Consider the following 23,441-nt stretch of genomic DNA (forward strand, 5'->3'; position numbering starts at 1 on the left):
TGTCATTTGATCACCTTCTCCATGTTCAGGAGCAAAGTATACCAGCAAAGAGGAAGGGAGGGAAGAATGCTAGGAGACCTACCTGGATGAACAAGGAGCTCCTGGACACACTGTCACACAAAAAGAAACTCTACAAGGAATGGAAGAAAGGACATCTAAAATGGGGGGCACATAAGGAAGCTGTCCGAACAGCAATAGAGCTGGTTAGAAAAGCAAAAGCTCAGTTAGAACCAAATCTAGCCAGGGAGATCAAGGGGAATAGCAAAAATTTCTATAAGTATATTAACAGGAAAAGGAAGACTAGGGAAGGTGTGGGCCTTCTCAGAAAGGAAACAGGTGAACTAGTTACAAGTGATATGGAGAAGGCTGAGGTTCACAATTTTTTACCTCAGTCTTCACTGGCAAAGGCTCCAGGCACACTCCTGAAGTCACAGATGATAATTACAAGGATTGGAAGGAAGAACTGCCCATTGTAAGTGAAGATCAAGTTCATGACCATGTGAAGAACCTGAAAGTGTACAAGTCCATGGGACCTGATGGGATACACCCATGGCTATTGAGGGAACTGACAGATGTGGTTATTTACCTGCTGTCTCTTATATTCCAAAAGTCATGGCAGTCTGGTGAAGTCCCCACTTACTGGGAAAGGGGAAACATAGCCCCCATTTTCAAAAAGGGAAAGAAGGAAGATCCAGAGAACTATAGGCCAGTCAGTCTCACCTCTGTGCCCAGTAAGATCATGGAGCAGATCCTCCTGGAGGCACTGCTGGAGCAGAATACTAATGAAGAGGTGATTGGGTATAATTCATATGGCTTCACCAAGGGCAAATCATGCCTGACAAATTTTGTGGCCTTCTATGAAAAGGTCATATAGCAGGTGGAAAGGAAGAAAACACAGCACTTCAACAGTATCATATCAGGTGGTTGAGGCCCTAAATAGCTGATGGACATTTCTCTGCACAGAAGCCAAGGAATAGTTGAAGTACAGATGCTAATTCATGTAACATCTCTGCAGAGGAAGAAGAAATGGGAATCTGTGGATGGTGACATGACATGTGAGGCAATCAGATTAAGGCTGCAGAAGCAGAGGGATTAAAGATCCTTTTTGAAGGTTAAAAAATGTAGCTACAACACAACTTGTGGGTATACGGTTCATCAGATTCCTTATCCTAGAAGTTAGTCAGCCTCCCTAGAAAAGGAATAAATTATAAAAGACTTCATCCCAATTAACATGGACACATAATAGGTTTTCTTATATTGGAAGAAGTAAACAAGTTTTCAGGTATCTTTGTATTTGTATTCTAAAGTAAAAAATAATGACCACCAAAAAAAAACCACCAAAACCAACTGATCAAACAGACAAAAAAAACCACCCAAAGCAACAAACAAAAAACCCCAAACAAACAAAAACCCACAAAACAAAACAAAACAAAACAAAACAAAACAAAAAAAAAAAAAAAAAAACAAACAAAAAAAAAAGATCTGAACTCTGTTGGGCAGCAGAACAGGTTGTTTTGGCAGCCCTAAGACCCTTCATATTTTGATGTGTTGCCAATGATGGGAGTTGCAATACTTTTCTGAAGCTGCTGGTTGTAATCCCCACATTGTTCTCAGCTAAATGAGTGTAATGTCCCTTTGTTTAGAAAGTTGAAACAACGGAGAATCACTGGTCCCAGAAGTGATAATAGGGAAAATGGACAGTATTGCTGAAAGTATTTCCAAGGGTCTGATACAGGCAGGAAAGATGAAAGACTGGATTATACAGCAAGACATGATTAAGAAATAAAAAAGGAGAAATACCCAAAGAGGATTCCAAGAGTACAGCAAAGCCATTACACAGGGCTGTCCTACAATTGTTCCGCTTCTTTTGTTTTGCATAATCTTAAAAAATAATAAAAAAATAATAATAATAAAAAAAAAATAGCATGGTTGCCATGAAACTGCTTCCTGCTGTTTGGCTGCTCCATATCTACAGGATGCAAGAATAGGCTGGCACCAAAAAAAAACTGACAATCTTCATCACCACTGTCTTCTCCTACGAATGACAACCTGAAATACCCTGACTACAAGCAAACTAGGAACACGAAAATTAGGATAGGCAGTTTTCAAGAAAGGAAACCTTGAGCTGTTCTTACAAATTAGCAGGAAGAAGACTATAGGTGATTGCAAAAATAAGTCCCTTGGGCATTATGATCTGAAGAAATTCAAGTGAGAGCTGAATACTTTACTTTACTTTTACTCTAAGTCCTCTTCAGCAAAACACAGCTATATTGACAGTAAGGACAGAGCTAAACAGTTCAGAAAAATGTGCGTTGCCTGGTCATCCAATTGTGACCCTTAGCTTGCAGCTAGAGAGAGGAAGGAGTCTACTTATTACAAGTTTTGTTCAACTTAATCTTTTAACTGGCTACACAGTGTTTTCATATGGGTGTTTTCTATACATCTATATAACAATATTTGCAAGCTTAGAGTTATTTTTCCCCATTTATGGACATGTAATATAAAAAAGCTGAAACCATAGTCAAAGCTTTTCACTATAAGTATTTATGAAAAGTACATAAATCAGATTACAGAGACACATTTGGCAGCAAGTATGAGGAAACCACACTGAGTTTTGCTTGAAGGAGTGAAGTCATGGTGAAGAACAAGTTCAGACTAGTTTGGAGATACAGGGATTCACGTTCACCTTGATTTATGCTGAAAGAAGTCAGATCAGAGAGGGACAGTGGTTCAAAGTAGTTTGAGCTGAAACTACAAATGATAGGGAGTAATAATCTTAATGCATGAGTACAATCCTCTGCCTACACTTTCCTCTCAGGTGGAGGAAGAAGAGGGAACAGTGCAGGAGACATCTGAGCAAGGGATTTCTCAGTGCCCTGACCACAACCCAGCATGCACAGGCAGCACACTCATAGTGTCATTCCAGTAAAAATTTTGTTTCCCACATTTCACTATTTCATTATTGTTAGTCTGGTAAAGCCTAGAGAGCTCTGTCTTTGGGAAAAGCAGGTAATGTAAAGTAAGGAGTGTGCTGAGCTGACTGCCAGCTTGTGGCAGTCTTCATCAATGATCCTGGTGGTCCCTCTAGAGGTAAAAAAGCAAGGCTGTTTCCAAATCTGTTTATTCCTAGATGTTCTTGCTAAATTGCTGAACTAAGATAGGAGTGCGAGTTCTGAGATACTGGCACATATTCTAAGCAAGTCTCAGGCAGAGATTTACCTACTACAAATTGTCAGATATTCATTGAGTTGTAACAACTTAACATACCCATCAGCTTTTTTTTTTTTTTCTTCACTCCCATATATTCATCTCTTTCTCCTTCAGCATTCATATCTTAGTTTTCAGGCACTGAAGGGAAAACTAAAACTACTTAACTAAGTATGGTTATTTGAATAAACAAAACTTGACCTTATCAATACTTACTGAAATTTTTTTTTCATAGCATCCAACTTAAGTTTAACTACACACAGGAAAGATATCCAGCTCTGTTACTAATGAAAATAAATAAATACATACATATATATATATATATACATACATACACACATACATATTTTAGAAGCATTGGATCTTCTGACACTTTCTCACAGTGTTTACATATTGGTTACAGCAAGACTGTCAAGAGAAAAGTTATCAATAAAAGCTCTTTTTCTGATTACTCTGCTGATGATTGGCAGCATTTCACAGTATACATACACAATTTCACAAATTTGTATGCCTTCTGCTCTGCAGATGCACACAGTCAATAGAGCTCTAAGCCACCAGTTTCTCAGCTTGCTGTTACCAGATGAACTGTGCAGTTCAAATCAGCAGGGGACCCAGGGGAATTGTAAAAGATTTCACCATTGCATTTCAGGGGAACTGAGCTGGATCCTTGCTGAAGAATATAGGGAAAAAAAATACATGTACAATTATGGAAGCCAGAGCTGATGCTAGCCTGACAGTACTATCTTGCACTGTGCCTCTCAAGGTTGTGGCAGTCTATCTGGGAGTGCAGCTCTAAAGTCACAGGCTGCATCATTCCAAACCTGAGTCACTGGTATGAGCACTCATTTCTCACCACAGCCCTGCACTAGACCTGAGTCAATCAGGCTGGGCACCACAGGAGACTTACCAGATAACTGCTCTGGAACCACCAGTTTTATAGAACTACCAACTTTTTCAAGCCAGGATTTCCCTACATCCACTATGGGCTACTACAGATCCATGGAGATTTCTCTGATCATATGTTGCTGGCTTGCTCCCTCAATTTCTCTGCTTAGTCACTTCTTGAGTAGTGAATGTACATTGCTATTATTAATTTTTATATCATGACTGAAGTAGCTTCATGGGAAATGCAAAATCAAAGGGGATAGAGACAGTGAAATAATATTTCTCCTGCCTTAAAGAGGATATTGTAGCTGTGCTGGAGAACTCTGTCAATTCATTTTGTGTTCTGCAACCTCAGAGTATTTCACTGCTTGCCCTCATTTAACTGCAGACCATTAATCTGTCAAAAACATATATTTTGGCTATGGGAAGTACTCACAAACCACTAGAGAAAGGCCATAAAATAATATTCAGTATGACCTAATCTGAACTCAGAAGCAAAACCAGTAGATTCTTTTATTACTTCTCCTGGTTTTTTTCTCTAAATTCAATCCGTATTACAGTTCCACAAAGCTGAGCAAGAAAGATGTCATTCTGTCACCTTTCAGTCTCTTCCACTAGTGGTAAAAAAACCCAAAGCTTTCATTGTCTTTTTGTTTCCAGTAACTACATTAGACACTGCTCCATCTTCCTTACTCCTTAAGACAAAGCCTGCCACCTCATCTCATGTTACTCATTTGATTTCAAAGGAAGCATTTGGATGAGTAGATTTGCAGGATTATTTGCATTCAGTGACTGCATGGCATGGCTCTCAGTCACCTGGGCCACAGAACACAGGCATGAAACCTAGAAACAGACTATACAAATATTCTTATCCATGGCTTCCATGTGCACTCATACCAGTTTTATGTGCTGTTGGAACAACCAGCAGTAGAAATTTTTTCTGTATCAGGATCTATCCAGATCACATTTTGATGTGAATAAGATAGTAAGAGTCTAAACTACAGAGCTTTATAATTTTATGTGAGCTTTATGTTGGGTGTCAGAGAACAGGAGATTCCTGTTTGTATAAAACATAACTACAACACTAACAATTGTTGATATAACTGGCACAAGCATAACCCAATTAAATGTGAACTATCAGAGAAGCCTTATGCCTGATCAAAGCTGTGGGTCATGCAGCAACACATTTGTAAACTTCTTGTAGGAGTCCCAAAGTTGAGGCTAATATTTCATTAAACCATAAGCCAAATTGGTTCCAGCATCAGTGGCTCTATGTCTGCAGCAATAAATTAATAACTCAAATCTAAGTAAAATATGGGGCATATTTTTTTCCTTTTACTTCTAGATGATCATCAGGGAAATGCTTTTCTGAAATCTTTAACATGGTCAGGCACTAAGGCCTAACCATTGAAAAAGTCAATCTAATCTGACATGCTATATTCCATATTTAGCTGCTATATTTGATCTAGCAGTGACTTTCTGATATTATTTGAAAAGCCATCTTCTCCATGATGACCCAACCAAACATAACAAAGTGTTTGAACACTGCTCTGATCAGTCTTAGAGGACTTTCCAGTTCATGGAGACTCCATGGTGACTATTAATCACCTGCTTCTCCTCTTCAACTCCATCCGACCATGTGCCCCACTCCCTAATCAGTCACCTGCAATTCACCCCAACATTACTGAGATGCAATTCCCTTCACCTTCTGTGGTTCAGAGCAAAAAGCCAGCCAAGTATGTAAAGAAACTGACACGTGCAACTTTAAATGAGACTGTCAATGTTCATAAAACTTTTTAAAGATCAGAACTCAGTTCAATTCAGTTCTGGTGGTTGTTTACAAAACAAACACCAAATCAAGGACAAAAAATTATACCAGTTGGCCTTTATAGCTAAGTAACATGCAAACTGTAAATTGCAAACTGCAGATGGTAAACTCAAAAGAACCCTACAAGCATTTTGACTCAAAGAATAAATTATGAAATGTAACAAACTTCCATAAAACAAACACCCAGCAGTATCAATCACTTTTTTTCTAGAAGCAATACCTACACATGGTCACATACTAACAAAGCAATGACTCAAACAAAAAGATTTACTTTTGTGATCTGTTTTGAAATTGTTGGACCACCAATTAAAGGAAAAACACAAGCTAGCATTTCTTAAGACTAAAGACATAAGTGAGAAGAGAAATATGAAGGGCTAGTTTGTTTTCCTGCCAAGGAGAATCTTGTACAAATCTAAAATATGGTAACGCATGAGTGTTTCACAGATACTGGTTATTTACCATATTGATATCTCTAACTTCAGACTGAAATTTATATTGTTTTCTTCATATGCAACATTTCTGACACAAAATGCTAAGTAAGCGTGACTCCATTTTGCCAGCAGCACAAAAGAGATGGTTCTCACATCATGCTCTCAAAGTAATCCTGAAGGGGACAGGAAAACAAACATACAGCTTTATTAGAAATTGTGCACATGCTCACAGCAATGCAACATGCAAAGCAACTGAACAGAGCCCACCCACAGATGCATGCTGACTTCTGAGACCAATTTTCCTCCATGAAGGAAACTGGTTGAGGTGCAGCATGAACAGTACCTCACCAGTTCCTCTTGTCTATCACACAGTAGTGATGGTGGTGGAAATTGCTCTTTTCTTCCTAGAGCAGAACCTAGAACTTATCTTAATACTACCTCTTTCCTCATTTTTAGAGAAACAGTCAATGCCAATTAATTTATACAAAAAATAGCCACTGCTGAATCCTTCCTTCTACGAGGTGTTCGTGCTCCAGGCACGGCGTTTATACAGTTCTGCACACGTGTTGGTGCTCGGATCGTAACAGGTGTTCAAACTGTCCCAAACAGAGTCCCTATTACAAAATGGAGGTCTCCCACTCCATGGGAGTACTCCTGGCACAGAGCTGTGAAACCAAACAATTTGGGTTCATTTTACCCTTCCATACAGATATCCTTTCAACTGTATTGTTCATTTAACACACTTCTTAAACCAGTCATCACAGTGCTTTAAATGATATCCAAATGGAGGTGTGCTTCTGTATTTTTAATAATGCCGTGGGTGTAATGAGTCACAATGCAATGAGTGAAAATAAAGAGTACTGACTCAAGTCTATTAAAACATGTCTCAACTAGATGTGTTGTGACTAGGTAACTATGCACCAAATAGCATAAGAAGAATAGCATACATGAAAGCAGAAATTAAGGTCTATTTGTCCATAAAGCCTGAGAAAGATACATCCACACACTAACCATATATGATACAGTAATCAGCTCCTTCAACACATGACTATGTTCCTGGTAATAGAATGTGTCCCAAACATACTAATACTTTAAATTCTTTCAACATAGTGAAATTCATAGGGCTCTGACTGCCAGATGCAGTATTGGCCACATCCATCTGACACCGCTGCAAAACCAGATCCCAGGTTGCACTGTGATCTGTGATCAGATTAGAACACACTATTCCTACATACTGGAGCCCCCAGCAAGTTTATCACTACCAAAACAACCAAATTAAGCACAGCACTTCTAAATAATGGATCAAGGAGCACAGGACTTGAGACACACTTAAACCCATTTGAATTTGGCAACATTTACCCCAGCCCCAAGTCTGCTAATTTTTTTTTTCTTTTTTTTTTCTTTTTTTCTTCCTCGTGAAAACAGAGTAAACCATGCTGCAACCCCAGAAAGCATCTTGGAAGAGTGTGCAGCATAGACCATCCAGAGCCACAGGGAAACTGAAGACTTCTGCAGCAGTAAGGTGAACATGAGCCAATACTATGCCCTGGCACTGAAGAAGACAAACAGCATCTGGCCTGCATTAAGAGGGCAACAGCAAAAGAACCACAAGAAGTTATTTCTTTGACCATATCTAGCATACTGCACCCAGCTTTTGGACTCCCTTCTCCCCCAGTAAAACAAAGACATTAACTACAATAAATTCATCAGATGGTCACGAAGATGGTAAGTGACAGGAGCACTTGCCCTCTGAAGACAGTCTGAGTGATATGGGCTTGTTCAGACCAGACACAGCTCCAGAGGGACCTAATAGTAACCTTCCTTACATAAAAAGAACTACAGTGCTCTACACATCCCTACTCTACCTCGTTGTGTATATCTCAGGACAGACTTTAAATAAGCTCAGTAAGACGTCTGAACAAACAGGATAGTAATGGTTACTTTCAGCTGTAGCAGCTGGGGTTTCATTAGCAAGAAACTGGAAGTGAGAAGTTTTCCACTTGCGCCTGGCTACACAGCTGAAAACCCATGAGTCAAGTGTTTCAACAGGAAGAACTGCAAAGACCAATTCCCCTGTGGCTGTAAGCCCACATCTGCATAGAATCATAGAATTTTCAGGGTTTGAAGGGACCTTTAAGATCATCTACTTCCAACCCCCCTGCTATAGGCAGGGACATGCAGCTCTCCTCCATGGCAGCCACTAGCAGACAAAAACTTTCCAATACTCTGCCTGGGCTGGCTGCTAATTTGGCAGTCCTGGAGATTATATTAAAAATAACAGACATCTTCTTTGTTGGACATTAAGTTTAAAATTAAAAGGAACAGGCCACTGTGCCCCGTTTAAATTCTGTAAATATAACTAAAATCAAAACACATTTGACAGAAACAACAACATAATCACTAACTGCTCTACTCCTCCATCCCTGAGCTAACTGCATGACAAGTAACCTTTCCTAAATTCAAGTTAAATGAGTTGAAGCCTCCCAAGCAGGAAGTACACATGCTTTAGATGTAAAATTCTTCTGGTCTTTTTAGCTACTGAAAAAGAGTGTGACTTACAGAAAAGAAGAACCCCTCAATACAAATTATGTCCACCACACTCTTTCACTTATATGAACACTTCCTTCATCCAACACATTATCAAAAACATATATATTTATTCTAATGCCAAACAAAACATTTTTAGAACAGCACACATTTTTAGAATAGCTTCCCAGAGGAAATTTCCCAGAGCCAATTTTTTAATTAAAATGCTTTGTGAAAATCATGTACCATTGAGGCCAGAGCATTTTCAGACACTTTGTCTTACTAGCCATATCAACTAAAGTCAACAGTTCCAAAATATATTAAGCAGACAAGTTCAAATCTAATGATCCAATTTAATAGCCATTTGGGAATCCAAATCCCCATACAACTTAAAATTTTACTCACAGAGTACCTTTAGCATTCAATACAGTCAGTTACAAATACAACCCTGGAGTACTTGCAGTAGGAGACCGCCCTCACTAATGCTTCTGAAGTGTTATGACTCTTTTTAAAAACATGTCACATTTCATCTACCACTATGCTGCAGGAGCCCTGTGAGTTGTTACAGTCCTGTCTTTACAATTATCCATTCCCTTTAATTAAATGCCCTTGAAATATTACTGCTACAAATGTCATCAGATACAGCCTTTGTTCGAAAAAAAGATGAAGTACAGTAACAAAAGCAGAGTAACTTTCTCAGCCCTAAGAAATACAGGAACAAAGTTTGAACAATAATATTTTTATAATGCTCAGATCTATAAAACTGCAATTCTCTTGCATTATTAAGTCCAAATAATCAGTCCTTCAAAAATGGCTTTTACAGAATTACCACCATTTCCTTCAGATAGGAATGACCAAGGAGCATTAAAACAAAAGCAAGAACCAATAAAGTAAACAACAGTTAGTATAGGGATCAAGCTGTTATTTAAACATTCTTGCAAGGCTATGCCATCCTAGAATTCAGTTTCTCCCCTGTTCTCCACTTACACAGATGAAGTGAATGGTTCACCTAATTTTGTCAGTCAAGACAAATCTAAACTTCAAAGGTGTATGTTATGACAAGAGGCACAGCAGCAAAACAAGGTGTCAGCCTTCAGGTACTGTAGCACTCTCTCGCTGAGGTACCAGTAACACTAAAACAATATACCAGAAATGGTATAGGAGGAGGAAAAGGTTTCTAAGGTAGAGACATGGTGGTTCTCAAGATCAGAGTATGTGCTGTACATGGCAATTACCTACAAGTTCTTAATTTGTATTTTAAAAGCCACATTTCTTTTTTCACAAGCCAAGAAGAACCATCAAGAAATTAGAGGAGGTAAGAGCAGCTTAAACACATAAACATATGCCTCAATTCCCAAGATAAAGATCTAACCTTCCAGTACTTACAAAGAGAAGTCAGCTTACCATGTCTGAAATCATATTAGGACTATAACCTGGGAGTTACAGGTCCATAACTTTTAAGACTTGAGCAGCACCCTCTTTAGAAGATTCCACAAATATGTTACAAGCATTTTCATCCACATTTTGCAGGTTCAATTCTAGCTTTCTTTGGATATGGTTCAGGGTCATAATTTTTCTTGGGGAATTCCAAGAATTCTTGCTATCTGGCACCTTTTCAAAGCAAAGTCAGCAGCTTTGACAGTAAATCTCCTTTCCCCCTTGAGACATGTATTTGCTTGGGTGAGTCATGGCCATTCACAGAAAGAGGATACCCCTTTCAAAATGGTTTCACAACATTCAATTCTGTTTTCTGTTCTCTTAGGTAAGTGGACACTTACCACGCGTAAGTGGAAAACTACTCACTGCCAGTTTCTTACTAGTGAAAACCTAACTACTGCCACTGAAAGTAATCTTTAATATCCTCTGTTTATTCAAAGAACTGACTATGTTTTGATTCTGCCCTGACTTACACATAGGAGACAAAGGTGGACATACTTAGAGAACTGTACACACAGCCTTGACCACCAAAAGCAGATAAAATCTGTACCAGTTAAAAAAATACCACCAGTTATTACTAGAAGTTATTACTAGTTATTATTAGAAGCTGTATTAACCTGTTGTTATTACAGATGCAGAATTCTCACTCCCATTTAAACTCCTAAACTCTGATCTTGGAAACAATGGACTCTGAAAGCAACCAGCTTCAGTTTGTCAGTTCCTCCAGTCAGTTAATCTGCATAGCAACTTGAAAAAAGGCAATGAAAAAGGGTTAAAAGGATTTGAAAAAGGTAGACCCACAGCTCAGTCAGTGTGGCAAGTGTCTGTGGCATCATTGTTCTTTTTGATTACTATATATAAATGAAATAGTTCTCAGATTATATAGCTTCGTCAGGATGATGCTTCTTATCCAAGTCAGAAAAGCACATCTGAGAAATAAGCCAGCAAGTATATACTTTGCCCCTTCATTAAACAGTTCAGCAACAGACTAATCCACATGCTGCTTTAAAAGCTCTAGGGGGAGGCAGCAGTGCTAGTAGTTATTTCTCCCAATATGTGAGAGTAGAAATATCACTTCCCTGTTTGGGCCGATTGTACCAGGTTTTTAGCATGCTGGTGTTTTATTAGCTTTCTTCTCTTCAAGCAGGCAACATATGTTTGAAGGCCATAAATGCTGTGTCTCCATTAGGAACCTGCTTTTGCGATGTATCATAATATAAAATATAAAATTTGAAATATAAAATTTGATATTACTCTTCTTCAAGAATAATTTTAATATTAACATTAGCTTAAGCATTCACTTGCCTATAAAACAATGTATAGAAATGAGACAGAAAGCCATCAAAACAGCAAAATGCTATTTTGCGAATAGTCCAAAGATCTCAGCTAATCAAAGTTGGCAACTCTTTTCTCAATTACGTATTAATGAACAAAAAAATACTAATATTTGTCCACTTTTTTCAGGAAACTATTGAGCATTATATAACAAAATCTCTCAGAATGGAAACTGCCCAGGAAATGAGTCCTCAAAAACAAAGCCTTCCACCTCTAAGTATGCTGCATTCCCTAGGACTACCCATTAAAGTTAGACATGCATGTTATAAGGAACAGGCTTTTACAACCCTGACTAGAGAGTCATTAAACTGGTTATATGGAAAAAAACTGGTTTCCATTTTCTTAATTAAAAGAAGAATCATGGCTGAGCATGGGTAGAAATGAAAATTAAATATACTCCCTTAACATAAATTGCCTCCAAAGCATTTATTCTTCTTCTCTTTGCATTCCCTGTTGTACTAGGTTTTACATCCTCATTAACTAGTCCTTTGGGTACTTGGGAATTCAAAGATACAAACCACTATAAAGCACAAAGTATTACTTTGTAAGATCTCCACAGCAGGGGCTTACCAACAAGTGGAAAGCATTTAGAAAAGCCTTCTGAATACAAAACAGGTGCACAGCACCTACTGCCACACCAGAAGCTGAGTGGGAGCTGCTTTTGGTAATCACCTGTCAAGAGGCAGAAGGCCCTCGACTCAGGTGAGCAGCTTAGGCTACTTAAAAGGGAAATGGGAGGGTACGTGCCATTAGACACCTTCTCTCTGAAATTTAACTAGCAGTGACCAAGAACTCACTCACAAAATAAATTGTAATATCACAAGCCTCAAGCTCTTGCAGCTCAAGAAATGTCATGTCCTTTATTGCTAAAAGGAAAATGTGTCCAAAATGTAAGAAAGGTAAATCATAGGGTTTTGAGCCATCTCATCTAGTGGGAGATGTCAGGGAGGTTAGAACCAGATGATCTTGAAGGCCCCTTCCAACCACGAGCAGCCTATGCATCACTGATTTTACGACACCATCACCCTACCTGTGAAAAGCACTACTGCTCAGTCAAAAAAACTAAAGAGACAAAAGAACACACGAGAAGACAAAAGTACTCTCTGGGTCCAGGGGATAAGCTCCGCCACGCTCCGGACAGGAACTGAACTCCCCCCCAAACCCAGATCTCCCCAGGCACCCAGCGGGGGAGGCCAAAAGGGCCCCCAGAACAGGTTACGCCAGGCCCGGGGTCGCAGCGAAACGGCCCCGGCACGGACCTCCGAGCAAAGCTTTCCGCCCCTCCCTCCCGCCTCCCTGGGCCTTTATCGGGGCGGCTACGGCAGCTCCGCGGGTCCAAAGTCTTCCCGCTCGTGGCCGCGGAGCTCGGGGCCCGGCGTGCCCTGTGAGCGCCGCGTCCCGATTGGCGCCCGGCGGGCGGGCCGTGCTGTAAGGCGTCAGGCGATTGGCGGGCGGGCGGCCGCGTGCAGGCGCTGCCTGGCTTTGTACACACGCCGGCCCGGTCGGCCCTTTAACAATGGGTGAGGCGGGCAGCGCCGCGTGATGGCGGGGAAACCCTTGGGACGCCGCGCCGCGCTCAGGTGCCCCGGGCCAGGCCCCGCAGCGGCCGCCGGCCGCGCCGCCGCGTAGGGTGAGTGGCGGCTTCGGCAGAGGAAGAGCCGCCGGCCTTCGTCGGGGCGCTGTCCCCCCCCCGGAGCCGCGGCCGCCGGCTGCTCCTCGCCCCGCCTCGCCCGGCCGTGCCCCGTGGCGGGAGGGGGCGGCTTAACGAGGTTCACTTGTGCCCCGCATGGCGGCCAGCTGGGCCGGGGGGGCCCCGCGGTGCGGGCGGCAGCTGATAGCGTATAACCGGGGGCGAGCGAGGAAGGGATGAGGGTAGTGCTGCCCCTCCTCTCCCGCCCCGCCAGCCCTTAGCGAGCGTCGCTTCCTCCCGTCTGCCCAGGCCCCGGCTGCCGCGCCGCCCCGCCCCGCCGATGGAGCTGGAGGCGCAGTGGTGGACAGGACAGCTGGCTGCAGACATCCACCAAGCGCTTCGCTACAAGGTAGCCCATAGCGGCGGGTCTGCGGGGGGCGGCGGGGTGCCCGGGGGATGTAGGCTGCTCCCGGCCCCGCGGCGCCGGGGAAGCGGGGGGCTGGCGGTCCCGGGGCCTTTGTGAGGGAGGGTTCTAACAACCGGAGGGGAGGGGAGCTGCCGCGGCCACTCGAGGCGGGCTTGAAAGCGCCTGTGAGGCGGCCGAGCAGGGTTTTGATGGAGTTTGCTTTTATAAACCTTGAAAAACAGGGTGCCTTCCTCTCCGTTAATGCTCAGACTTTTTGTCCTCGGTTTTGACAGTTTAGCTGACTGACCGAACAATTCTTTCTATTTCCACACTTTAAAAAGGGTCGCACGGTGCGCTTGGTTCTGTTTAGATGTGTAAGTGGGTCCGAGGTTAAACTTTGCAGAAAGGACTGTTGTAACAAAAAAACAACAGCGCAACCGAAAAACATAACTGAACAAATATTACGTGCAGTAAGAATAGTAGGGGGATTAGGCAATACTGCTTTGAAGTTGCTTTGACTGACTCAAAGTTGCTCTTTGGGGCTACATTCCAAATAAAGCACATTTTATGCTCGGAGCTGAAAATCACAGTGACTGAACCTGCTTAAAAATGTGCTTTAGTGTCGTGATAGTACTTGGTGAGTGTATTATCTTTCTTGGAACTGCTAAAGCAACTTTTTTTTTTTTTTTTTTTTTTGGTTGCAGGGGCGGAAGTGGGAGGGGGTTGAACAAGGACAGGATAATTTACTTGCTGCCAAAGCTACCGTTAGTAGTTTAAAACGAGTTTTTATTGTGAAAGGTGAATTCTAAGGCTTAGTAGGTATGGGTAGGGATTTTGTTGGGTTTGGGTTTTTTTTTCTCACTTACAGAATGTTTCAGAACTTTGAATTGGCTTTATAACTTTTAAAGTTTGGGGCAACTCCATTCCAAATCGATGTCATCAGACTGTCCCACTGGAAATTTAATTGTACTCAAAATCCTATTTAATCTGGGCAGCACAGTCTTACTCAGATGTATTTGTGATAACAGAAGACTGTGCTGTTGGTCTGCTATGTTCAAGAGAAGATACTAGTGCCTTGGCAGGAGCTTGCGTAGTGTTCTTTCTAGTAGTCCAGATTTTATATTCAAAATATATTTTTCTCATCTGTGGTTTGGTAGGGATTTTATTCTGTGTCCTCTGTCCCTGTCTGTGTTCCTCCCCACCCCAAATCTGAGACCAAGTGAGGTTTATTTATGCCTGACAGCACACTGTAATCACTGTCAGTGCACCCTCAGTCAGATCAGATTCAGTCAGGATTTAAACATATGCATGCAGCAGACATTTACACTTCCAGGTCCTCTTCCTAACGTTGCTCAGCTAGCTGCCCTTTTCCTGGAGGCACCTGCAGGAGAACTGGCAGCGTTGGAACATGCGAATACTTCAGTACAAAGTCTTGATTGCTCAGATTGAGCTCTGTCGGGGGCGGGGGAAGGCTGGGGGCCTGCCTGAGTTAAGCTGTTGGACTTCGCATTGATGCAGCTGAGGAGTACTCACATGCCCTTTCGGTTTCCCACCTGGGAGCTGCAGCCTTTGCTGTAGAGATAATACAATAGAAATGGTAAAAGCTAGTGTCACTCTAGCCAGTTGCCCAATGAAAAGATGTTACATTTTTAATTATTGTACTAATGTTGTGCAGAATAAAATTATTTTTTGGTTGTTCTGTAACACATCAATTGGATTTTGTTCTGTGAAAAGTGTGATGAAATGGTAGGAACAGAAGGCAGAGGGGTGAAATCCTTTGAAAATTCCATGAGAAATGTGAGACTATAACTTTGAGTATATTAATTTGATACTAGTTCAAACCAAATGATGGTTTTAATAAAACTGCATGCTGCTGTCCATTTAGGAGCTGAAGCTGCCCTCCTACAAAGGCCAATCTCCCCAGTTACATCTGAGAAGATACTTTGCAGATCTGATTGCCATTGTGAGCAATCGGTTCAGACTCTGTCCTGCTGCACGACATCTGGCTGTGTATCTGTTGGACCTCTTTATGGATCGTTATGACATATCTATACAGCAGCTGCATGTGGTTGCTCTTTCCTGTTTACTTTTAGCAAGTAAGTATGTAGCACCAAACTTTTAACTACAGCAATGTAGGTTCTACTGCCAAATGCCAGGCGTGTCTTGATGGGATACAGCAGACTGGGGAAACAAAGTGGTTATAAATGACAGGCAGATAAGTGTATATCAGTTTGGCCCAATTGTTAGAGCCTTTAGACTCTTGTTTTGACTTCTCTTGGCACCTGATGAAACTGAGGGGAATAAAAACAAACTCTGATTAAAAACAATCTTTATGCTTGTAAAGAAATGGTTCCAAGGTGAACTTTCAGAGCTGCATTGTAGGAATAGAAAAACTGTCTTTCTCTGAACATTTCAAAACAAGGTTTTTCAAAATATTCCTTTTGAACATTTCAAAAGGAAGATCAAGTGCTGGAAATGAGAAAGTTGCATACCTGTAATAAAAGAAGAAATTAACAATATGCAGAGTGTACTGCACCCTGCTGCTGGTGCTTTATGGTCCTGCAATATTTCAGATTTCATAAATTGTCATGTTCTTTAAGCAATCTAAGGCTAACATACATGTGTTGACACATACTAAATGTAGTACTGGTGAAATACAGTGGTGAATGCACAGTACTCTGAAGCCACAAACGTTCATTGTGAACGGTGTTACTTGTATTGACCTCAGCTAGATTCTTGTGCTGTGTAGCCTTCTTTTGACATTTGTGGGCCCCTTTTAGATATGGGTATAGATAGGATAAAGAGTATAGTTTGCTGGGATCCTTGCTTGTTTCTAAGCTGGTAGATTCGGAGAAATATATCCTAGTAGAGTAACCAACTGTTGGTTCAGTTTCTGCTGATCTGCTTCTCAGAATCCATTTTCATTTTCTCAGACAAGATATATCACATTGTAGCTCTAGGCCCTCTTTTGCTTGAAAAACAGAGCACTTAGTTGTTGGCTGTTTTTGGTATACTGCTTCCTTTTGGGGGTAAACTTTGACTGGATGCCACCAGGCAGCAATCTTCTCTTGGCAAAGGATGAGGTGCCAAGTATGAAAACCTTGCCTCAGAAACTAGTGTAATCCATTTAGGAAAATTGATTATCTTTGAACTGATGCCAGATTTTCAAAAGAAAATCATGTTCTGAAGAGAATTACAATTAAAAAAGAAAAAAAAAAAAAATCACATTTGCCATCTTTCATGAAAAGCTGCAAGTGGAGCTCTGAAAGTCTGCCATACTTGTTCTTCTGAGAAGCAGTGTATTAATTGGTTGAGAAAGTACAAATCAGAATGCTATTTTGAACTTTTGCCCTAGGTGGCTTAAACAAGCAGTTTCATCAGCAATGCAGTAAATTGGACAAATTGCACTGTGATGTGTCTGATAAGGTTGTAGAAGTAAGAAGAGAAATTATGTGGCTCTAAAGTTTTAATTTCTGTAATTACTAGAGTGTGGGATACAGACTAACAGACTGGGACTGATGTTGATAAGTAGCTCCACCACTGGAAAAAAAGCAAATGTTCTGTCCTGCAAAAATGTGCATTTACGACATAACATGTAGTACTGAATAGAAAGTGTAAGATGGAAAGAATTTGCAATGAAATTGAAATAGTACAACCATATGGCAAACTCTGTGGAAATGTGGCAGTTGTTTCTCCTCTTAATGGATTTTCTACATATACAATTTTGCTCCGGGCTAAAAACACACAGGTCTTACAAGCTGAAGTCCAAGGAAAGCTGAAGTTGCTAGTAGTGTTAAAGTTGAAACAGTATATATGTCAGTGTGGGGTTTTAGATACAAACTGCAGAAATCTACTTGTTTGAAATGCTGGAGCAGCTTATCAGGTATCAAATCTAAAAATGTACCTACATCATCAGGCTTTAAAAGCAGCCATGCTGGCTAGAGCTCCTGCTGTACTCTAAAGAGTTTTAGAAACAAAATGGGTGTGTGGGGGCAGGAGGGTGATTAAAGCCATATGCTGTGGTGTTGTGTCACATTGCAGTGGTGTTTCACTGATGATGGAGACATATTATACAGTAATTTGGTGACAAAAAGTTGTGCATGCAGTGCCAGTGATGTCCTAATGCAGCTTTCTTCTGATCTTGGCAACTGGCTTCTGTGTGCTGGGATGGGAAAACCAACAGGAAACATGTCACTGCACAATAATGTACAAGGTGGTTGACATTATCTGCTGAAATTTTGCCATTTATAGTATATAATACTTTTTGTCTCTGACATTTGAGCTTTCTGTCTGCAGTAACATGTCAAGCTTGTTTGACATAGTGCAATTGAAATGACGATGCAGACATTAGAAACAATCTGCTTTATAGTTCACTTGTGCTGAACCTTTGTTTTTTGTCCCTTCCTCTCTCTGTTCACCTGAAGGTAAATTTGAAGAAAAGGAAGACAGCGTTCCCAAACTCGAACAGTTGAACAGCTTGGGTTGTATGACTAACATGAATTTGGTACTAACAAAACAGAATTTGCTTCATATGGAGTTGCTGTTACTAGAAACATTTCAGTGGAATTTGTGCCTCCCAACTGCTGCTCATTTCATCGATTATTATCTTTCTATTGCTGTCCATGAGACTGATCTTCATGATGGATGGCCAATGGTTTGCTTAGAAAAGACTAAGTTATATATGGCGAAATATGCTGATTACTTTCTGGAAGTATCACTGCAAGGTGAGTTTCCTGTTTCACATAATGACTCCTTTGTTGTTTCAACAGACAATGTCCATCTTAAATGAATCTTTCCTTATTCCTTCTTTCTAGATCACGCGTTTTTAAATTATGCCCCTTCTTTAGTTGCTACTGCATGTGTAGCTTCTTCGAGGATTATCTTGCGTCTCTCACCAACGTGGCCCACGCGGCTCCATCACCTTACTGCGTATACTTGGGATTTCCTAGTGCCGTGTATCGAGCGACTATTAATGTAAGTTAACAACATCAGCTTTCCTCAAGCACATTTCTGCATCTGCTGGTGTGCTTAATTTTTGCTAGCACTGAAAGTGAATTTCTTTTTGAATTTTATGTTTCCTATTCTAAAAATATTTAGCTGTTAGGTAATACTGTTGGGTAATAATGGTTCTGTTCTTTCCAAAAAGAAAACCTTATCAGATCTAACCTCTTCCCTGTTCTTCCAGCAAACAAACTTTAGGCTTGCATTTCCACTGATCATCTTTTGGCATGCTTTGAGAATTAGTTATATAGCTTGTTCCTAACCTCTGTACATTTCTCAGAGAGGAAAATACTATGTCATGTATTTTTGTAGCTCAAATACAGACTTCAAAAGTATTTGAAGAGTATCAAAGGCATAGAAGCCTCCTGCTTATTTTGAAGACTCTGTGCCTTGGAAGTCCAAATGATAGTCCAAATGGATTATGAATCAAGAATGCAGACTGTTTGAGTGGCCAGCTTTGGGGTGTGGAAATGACCACAAGGTTGTATCCATTTTTGCATTACAGTGGGAGAGATACACCTGACATGAGAAAATTGCCAACAAGTGCCAAATGAACTTTCTGGGAAGGGATGTTACATAATCAGTTCTTTTATTCTAAACCTTAAGATTGAAACATATGCCACCTAACTGTTTCCTTTCTACAAAAGTTCGTTCTTGCCAAATCTACATACAGTTGGCCTCCATAGAAGCACAAGAATATCTGTATGTAGAAGAATCATATGTGCCATATAAGTTTGACATTACCCCTAGTGGCCTCTTTTGGCTTTATTAATATTTGTAATGAAAGGGATAGTACCTACAGCATTCACGTGCTGTTGCAGAAGTTGTTGTTTTCAGTATTCCCCTGGAACATGTTGGGGTAAGGGAAGGAGGCAAAGCCTTTCAGTCATCTCTGCAGTGCCCCATAAAAAGTTTGCAATCTTTTAGGAAAAACTGGTAATCGGTCATTTTATTGCAGTACACTAGCAGACCTTATTGCAGTCATAATTTAAGATATATGATTTGTATATAATTTAATTTGTATATAATACAATATAATATTTTAATATTGGTATTAATACTAACAATATTTTATTGAATTTTTATATAATTCAAGATGTATGATTTGTATTGTACTTAACTTTTGTCTTTGTTCTGTATTTCTATGAAATAAATGCTGAAAAGAAATTGTATCCTAAAGAAATAAATTTTAAAACCTTAGTTGATATTAAAGGATAGGTTAAAATTATTTTTTTTCCTTAAAAAAAAAAAGCTTTAGAAACTTTCAGATAATTGCAATATATGCTAGAGCACTCTTAAAAGTTAATCCAAAATACTTAAAATTATTTTAGTATCTATTTCATGTATTCTGTCCTCTCAATTTGTTTTAGTGCACATGACAATGATGTGAAGGAAGCAAACAAGCAAAAAGGACAACATGCTCAGTCTACTCAACACATTGTATTTCAGACCCCAGCTCCAGCTGCCCAGCAGGCTAATGCTCAACAGCACGTAACACAGTATCTCCAAGCTCATCAGTCTTCATTGCAGTATCACCATCAGGCATCGCAGCAGCAAAACTGTCAGCAGATATCATCTAATCACACAGCATCTTACCCCCTTCAGACTTGCCCTTCTGCCTTACAGTCTAGTGTTCAGGGTCGAGGCCATGTACAGACTGGTGCTGCCATGTCACTAACTGTTCCACTAGAAGTGAAGCCATGTATAAGTGTCTCCTACAATCGGAGTTACCAGGTGAATGGACGGTATTCCTGTGTCACTCCCTGCTTTGAGAGGTGATAAATACAAGGTGGTTTTGTGCTTGTATTTTTGAGGTAGCAGGTTGAGGGGACTTGTTTTGTTTTTTTTGTCGAACCTCAAATAATTTTGAGGGAAACAAATTGAATAAAAAGTGTCATTCTGGGAGGAAAAAAGCAACTGGATTGGCAACCATTGCTGTAGCTCAAATACAGACTGCAAAAGTAAGGACATAGAATGCCCTCTGAAAAGAATATTTATACCTGGGAGTAATAGTGGTAATAATAACTCCTTACTCTGGCACTCAGAATACTCTGTGCTTATAATGCACATCTTTAAATACTAGTCAAAAAGAAAAATAGCTGTGGCCTCACTACAGACATGCCTTTCAATGAAGGAGATATGCAGTATTATTTTGAAGACATTTATGTAATACCACCATACAGTATTAAAACGTACTTTAAATGTACTGAAACTTAAGAATGCCAGACTTCTCCAGATACCTGGGAACCACAGAAAGAAACAAATCTCATCTGGCTAGCTCCATACTCTTGCCCCTTTGTCAAGCACTTGTGTTGGATGTTTGCTTTAGGCTAAGGCATTTGAGTTAACAGGTATTTTGGCTAGCTTTTAAGTTTTGTATCTCACAGAACAGACACTATGTTTTTGCTTCTTTTCTCCTCCCTTTTCTTTTTATGTTTAAAGTAACTCTTCCATACTAACTCAGGGAATTTTCTACTCATTATTCGGTGCTGCTGGATTGTACACTTAATTTGGTATAACTTGAGGGAGGGAGGGAGGGAGGTAGAGAGGGAAGAGGCTATGGAGTGGCTTTTCTTCAGGGCATCTATATGCAGCATACCAAAGGGATATGTTAGTGTTCACAGTACGTAGATGTGAACTACTGCCCTGCTGTGTGGTATTGTGTAATCGAAGAAAAAAAGTTTCAGCTGAACTTGTACTGTATCAGAACTACTACAGTGGCTGTGATTTCTCTGTGTGCACATGCTCAAACACACATGTATTGTTAACCCATAGAAAGTATCCTCCAGTTGTACTGACAGTATCACTTGTACAAAAAAAGTACAGTTAAATGCTTATAGAAATCCATTTCTCTCAGGCTTTATAGTGGAGGGAAATTCTCAGGTAATAGCAAGCAACTTTTTCTTCTACTATTTAGGAGTTCCAGAAGAAAATGCACAGACTTGTTCTTCTAAGCAGGTGGATCAAAAATTATTACAGAGTGAACTGCTTTATCACAATTAAGGTGCTAATTACATAACTATGGAATTACATGTCTCTCCTGTGGAGTGGGTAGTCTAAGGGTAGAAAGCTTCACTTGTCCAACTCTTGGATGAAAATGACAGTGGAGATATTAATGGAGGATTTTTTTTTTTTTTTTTTTTTTAATAGAAGAAGATATCTGACTTTCTCCCATGGTACAACATGAGAGGAAGAGATAAGGATGAAAGGACTCTTCCTGTTTCAAGTATCTTTATAATATGTGGGCTTAAGACTTTTTTATTTGTTATTTTGCCACCTTCTCCCCTGTTTTAGTGGCAGCACTTAAAATTGTGTACCATCTAATGAAGTACTGTGAATATTACAGAGACTGTTTTGAAAGCATAAGCAATTAAGAGACATTATCAAGATGGAAGACTGTTTCACAAGAGAGGGGGTTTTCCCATAATGTTTGGAATAGAGGGAGGACATCTGTGTTCATTCTTCCTGGAGCTGAACGATAACATGCTACAAAAAACTATTGTTGAGGAGAAGAAATCCTGTTTCTCTTGTTTTGTTGTGTGGTTGATTTTCAGTTTTGGTTTTTGTTTTGTTTTTTTACATAAATCTCAATTTTTTTCATGTGCTTTTGTAGCATGTATGTGCAAGTCAAGAGGAATAGGAGGGTGAATGAAAGAGATGACCCTTTGCTTTATGCTAGCGAGACAACTTTGAAATAGACATAGTGTAGTCAGTTCTTAATTAAAATGCAAGTTGGTTTGGTTTTGTTGTTTTTTGTTGTTTTTTCCTCTCCTCTCTTCATTTACTAGTGAATATTTCCCCGTGTCCAAGTGTAGTGTTAAGTAGAGGCTTTCCATCTCAAAAGATGCCATGCTTTTTATTCAGCGTTGCTACCATTTTAAGAGGGAAATGGACTTCTTTCTGCTGGTTTCATTTTGTTGCAATACTGTATCCAAGTCCTCAGTGCTCTAACTACCTCTGATGCTATGAATGTACAATCTTGTAATAGACCATGACTTGAAATAACAGCAGGTGCCTGTAGCATTTTTTCTATAAAATCTGTAAATCAGCTAATTTATCATCTTTATTCATGACACAGCAGCAAACGCTTTTCTTTTTGGGGGTTATTAGTACTTATCCCATAGGCATTTGATATATAAAAATTTAACTAATACTTAACACTGGAATTATAATGGGCGGGGGGATTATTCAGCTAGTTAATACTGCAAATTTACATTTAATAGGGTATTTTTTATTTGACTATTTTGAGACATTAGGTCAACTGTAAAAATATCCACTACATACTAGTTAATTTATTACTTAGTCTGTTTTTTTCTGACACTACCATTGCATAATGACTACAGAGAAAATGTACATTGAACAGTTTCAATGTTATTTAAAGAGGCTTTAGCAGTGTACATTAAAAACACTGTTCTTACTACTAGAACCAAAATGTGGTTTTTATGGCATAAATGAGAATGGTTCTCCTAAATGCAAAATGTCCAAAACAATGGAATGCTTGTGAGTGCTATGCATTCAACTTATTTTTAAAAATAAAACTAGTTTTGAATAAGAAGGTTCCAGTGTGTATTATGCTTTTGTGTGTATAGGGTGGGAGGTGGGGTTTTAGTATGTAAACTTGCATTGTTCTTCCTGTAAATGGGCTGAAGTTGTAAGAACTTTCTTCTTTCTCCCCATCCTTTCTGTGACACTATAAATAAGCTTCAGGAAAACTTTGCTTCACAATTAAAAACAAAACAACCCCCCCCCCCCCAA

At 40.0% G+C, this 23,441-nt stretch overlaps 1 protein-coding gene across 6 annotated transcripts; it reads left to right on the top strand.

Annotated features, from left to right (window-relative positions):
* Positions 1-13,110: 13,110 nt before the first annotated feature.
* On the top strand, positions 13,111-23,241 carry CCNJ (cyclin J). Of its 6 annotated transcripts, XM_071748627.1 has the most exons (7): positions 13,111-13,279; positions 13,589-13,688; positions 15,571-15,781; positions 18,110-18,409; positions 18,500-18,659; positions 20,057-20,420; positions 21,837-23,241. In XM_071748627.1, the coding sequence occupies exons 2-7, from the start codon at positions 13,620-13,622 to the stop codon at positions 21,978-21,980; spliced, it is 1,248 nt and encodes a 415-aa protein (XP_071604728.1). In that variant the 5' UTR covers positions 13,111-13,279; positions 13,589-13,619; the 3' UTR covers positions 21,981-23,241. The 6 variants fall into 6 exon arrangements, with proteins under 6 accessions (XP_071604728.1, XP_071604727.1, XP_071604732.1 ...); XM_071748626.1 differs by having other exon boundaries at positions 13,111-13,688; XM_071748631.1 differs by lacking the exon at positions 13,589-13,688 and having other exon boundaries at positions 13,112-13,279.
* Positions 23,242-23,441: the final 200 nt, after the last annotated feature.

This window comes from Heliangelus exortis, chromosome 7 (assembly GCF_036169615.1).
Source record: "Heliangelus exortis chromosome 7, bHelExo1.hap1, whole genome shotgun sequence".
Lineage (NCBI taxonomy): Eukaryota > Metazoa > Chordata > Aves > Apodiformes > Trochilidae > Heliangelus > Heliangelus exortis.

Bases quoted from the DNA above. Each gene is read 5' to 3' on its own strand.
- CCNJ (XM_071748626.1), top strand. From the start codon at position 13,620: ATGGAGCTGGAGGCGCAGTGGTGGACAGGACAGCTGGCTGCAGACATC. The intron at 13,689-15,570 runs GTAGCCCATAGC...CTGTCCATTTAG, and splicing joins ACCAAGCGCTTCGCTACAAG to GAGCTGAAGCTGCCCTCCTA. The intron at 18,410-18,499 runs GTGAGTTTCCTG...CCTTCTTTCTAG, and splicing joins TCTGGAAGTATCACTGCAAG to ATCACGCGTTTTTAAATTAT.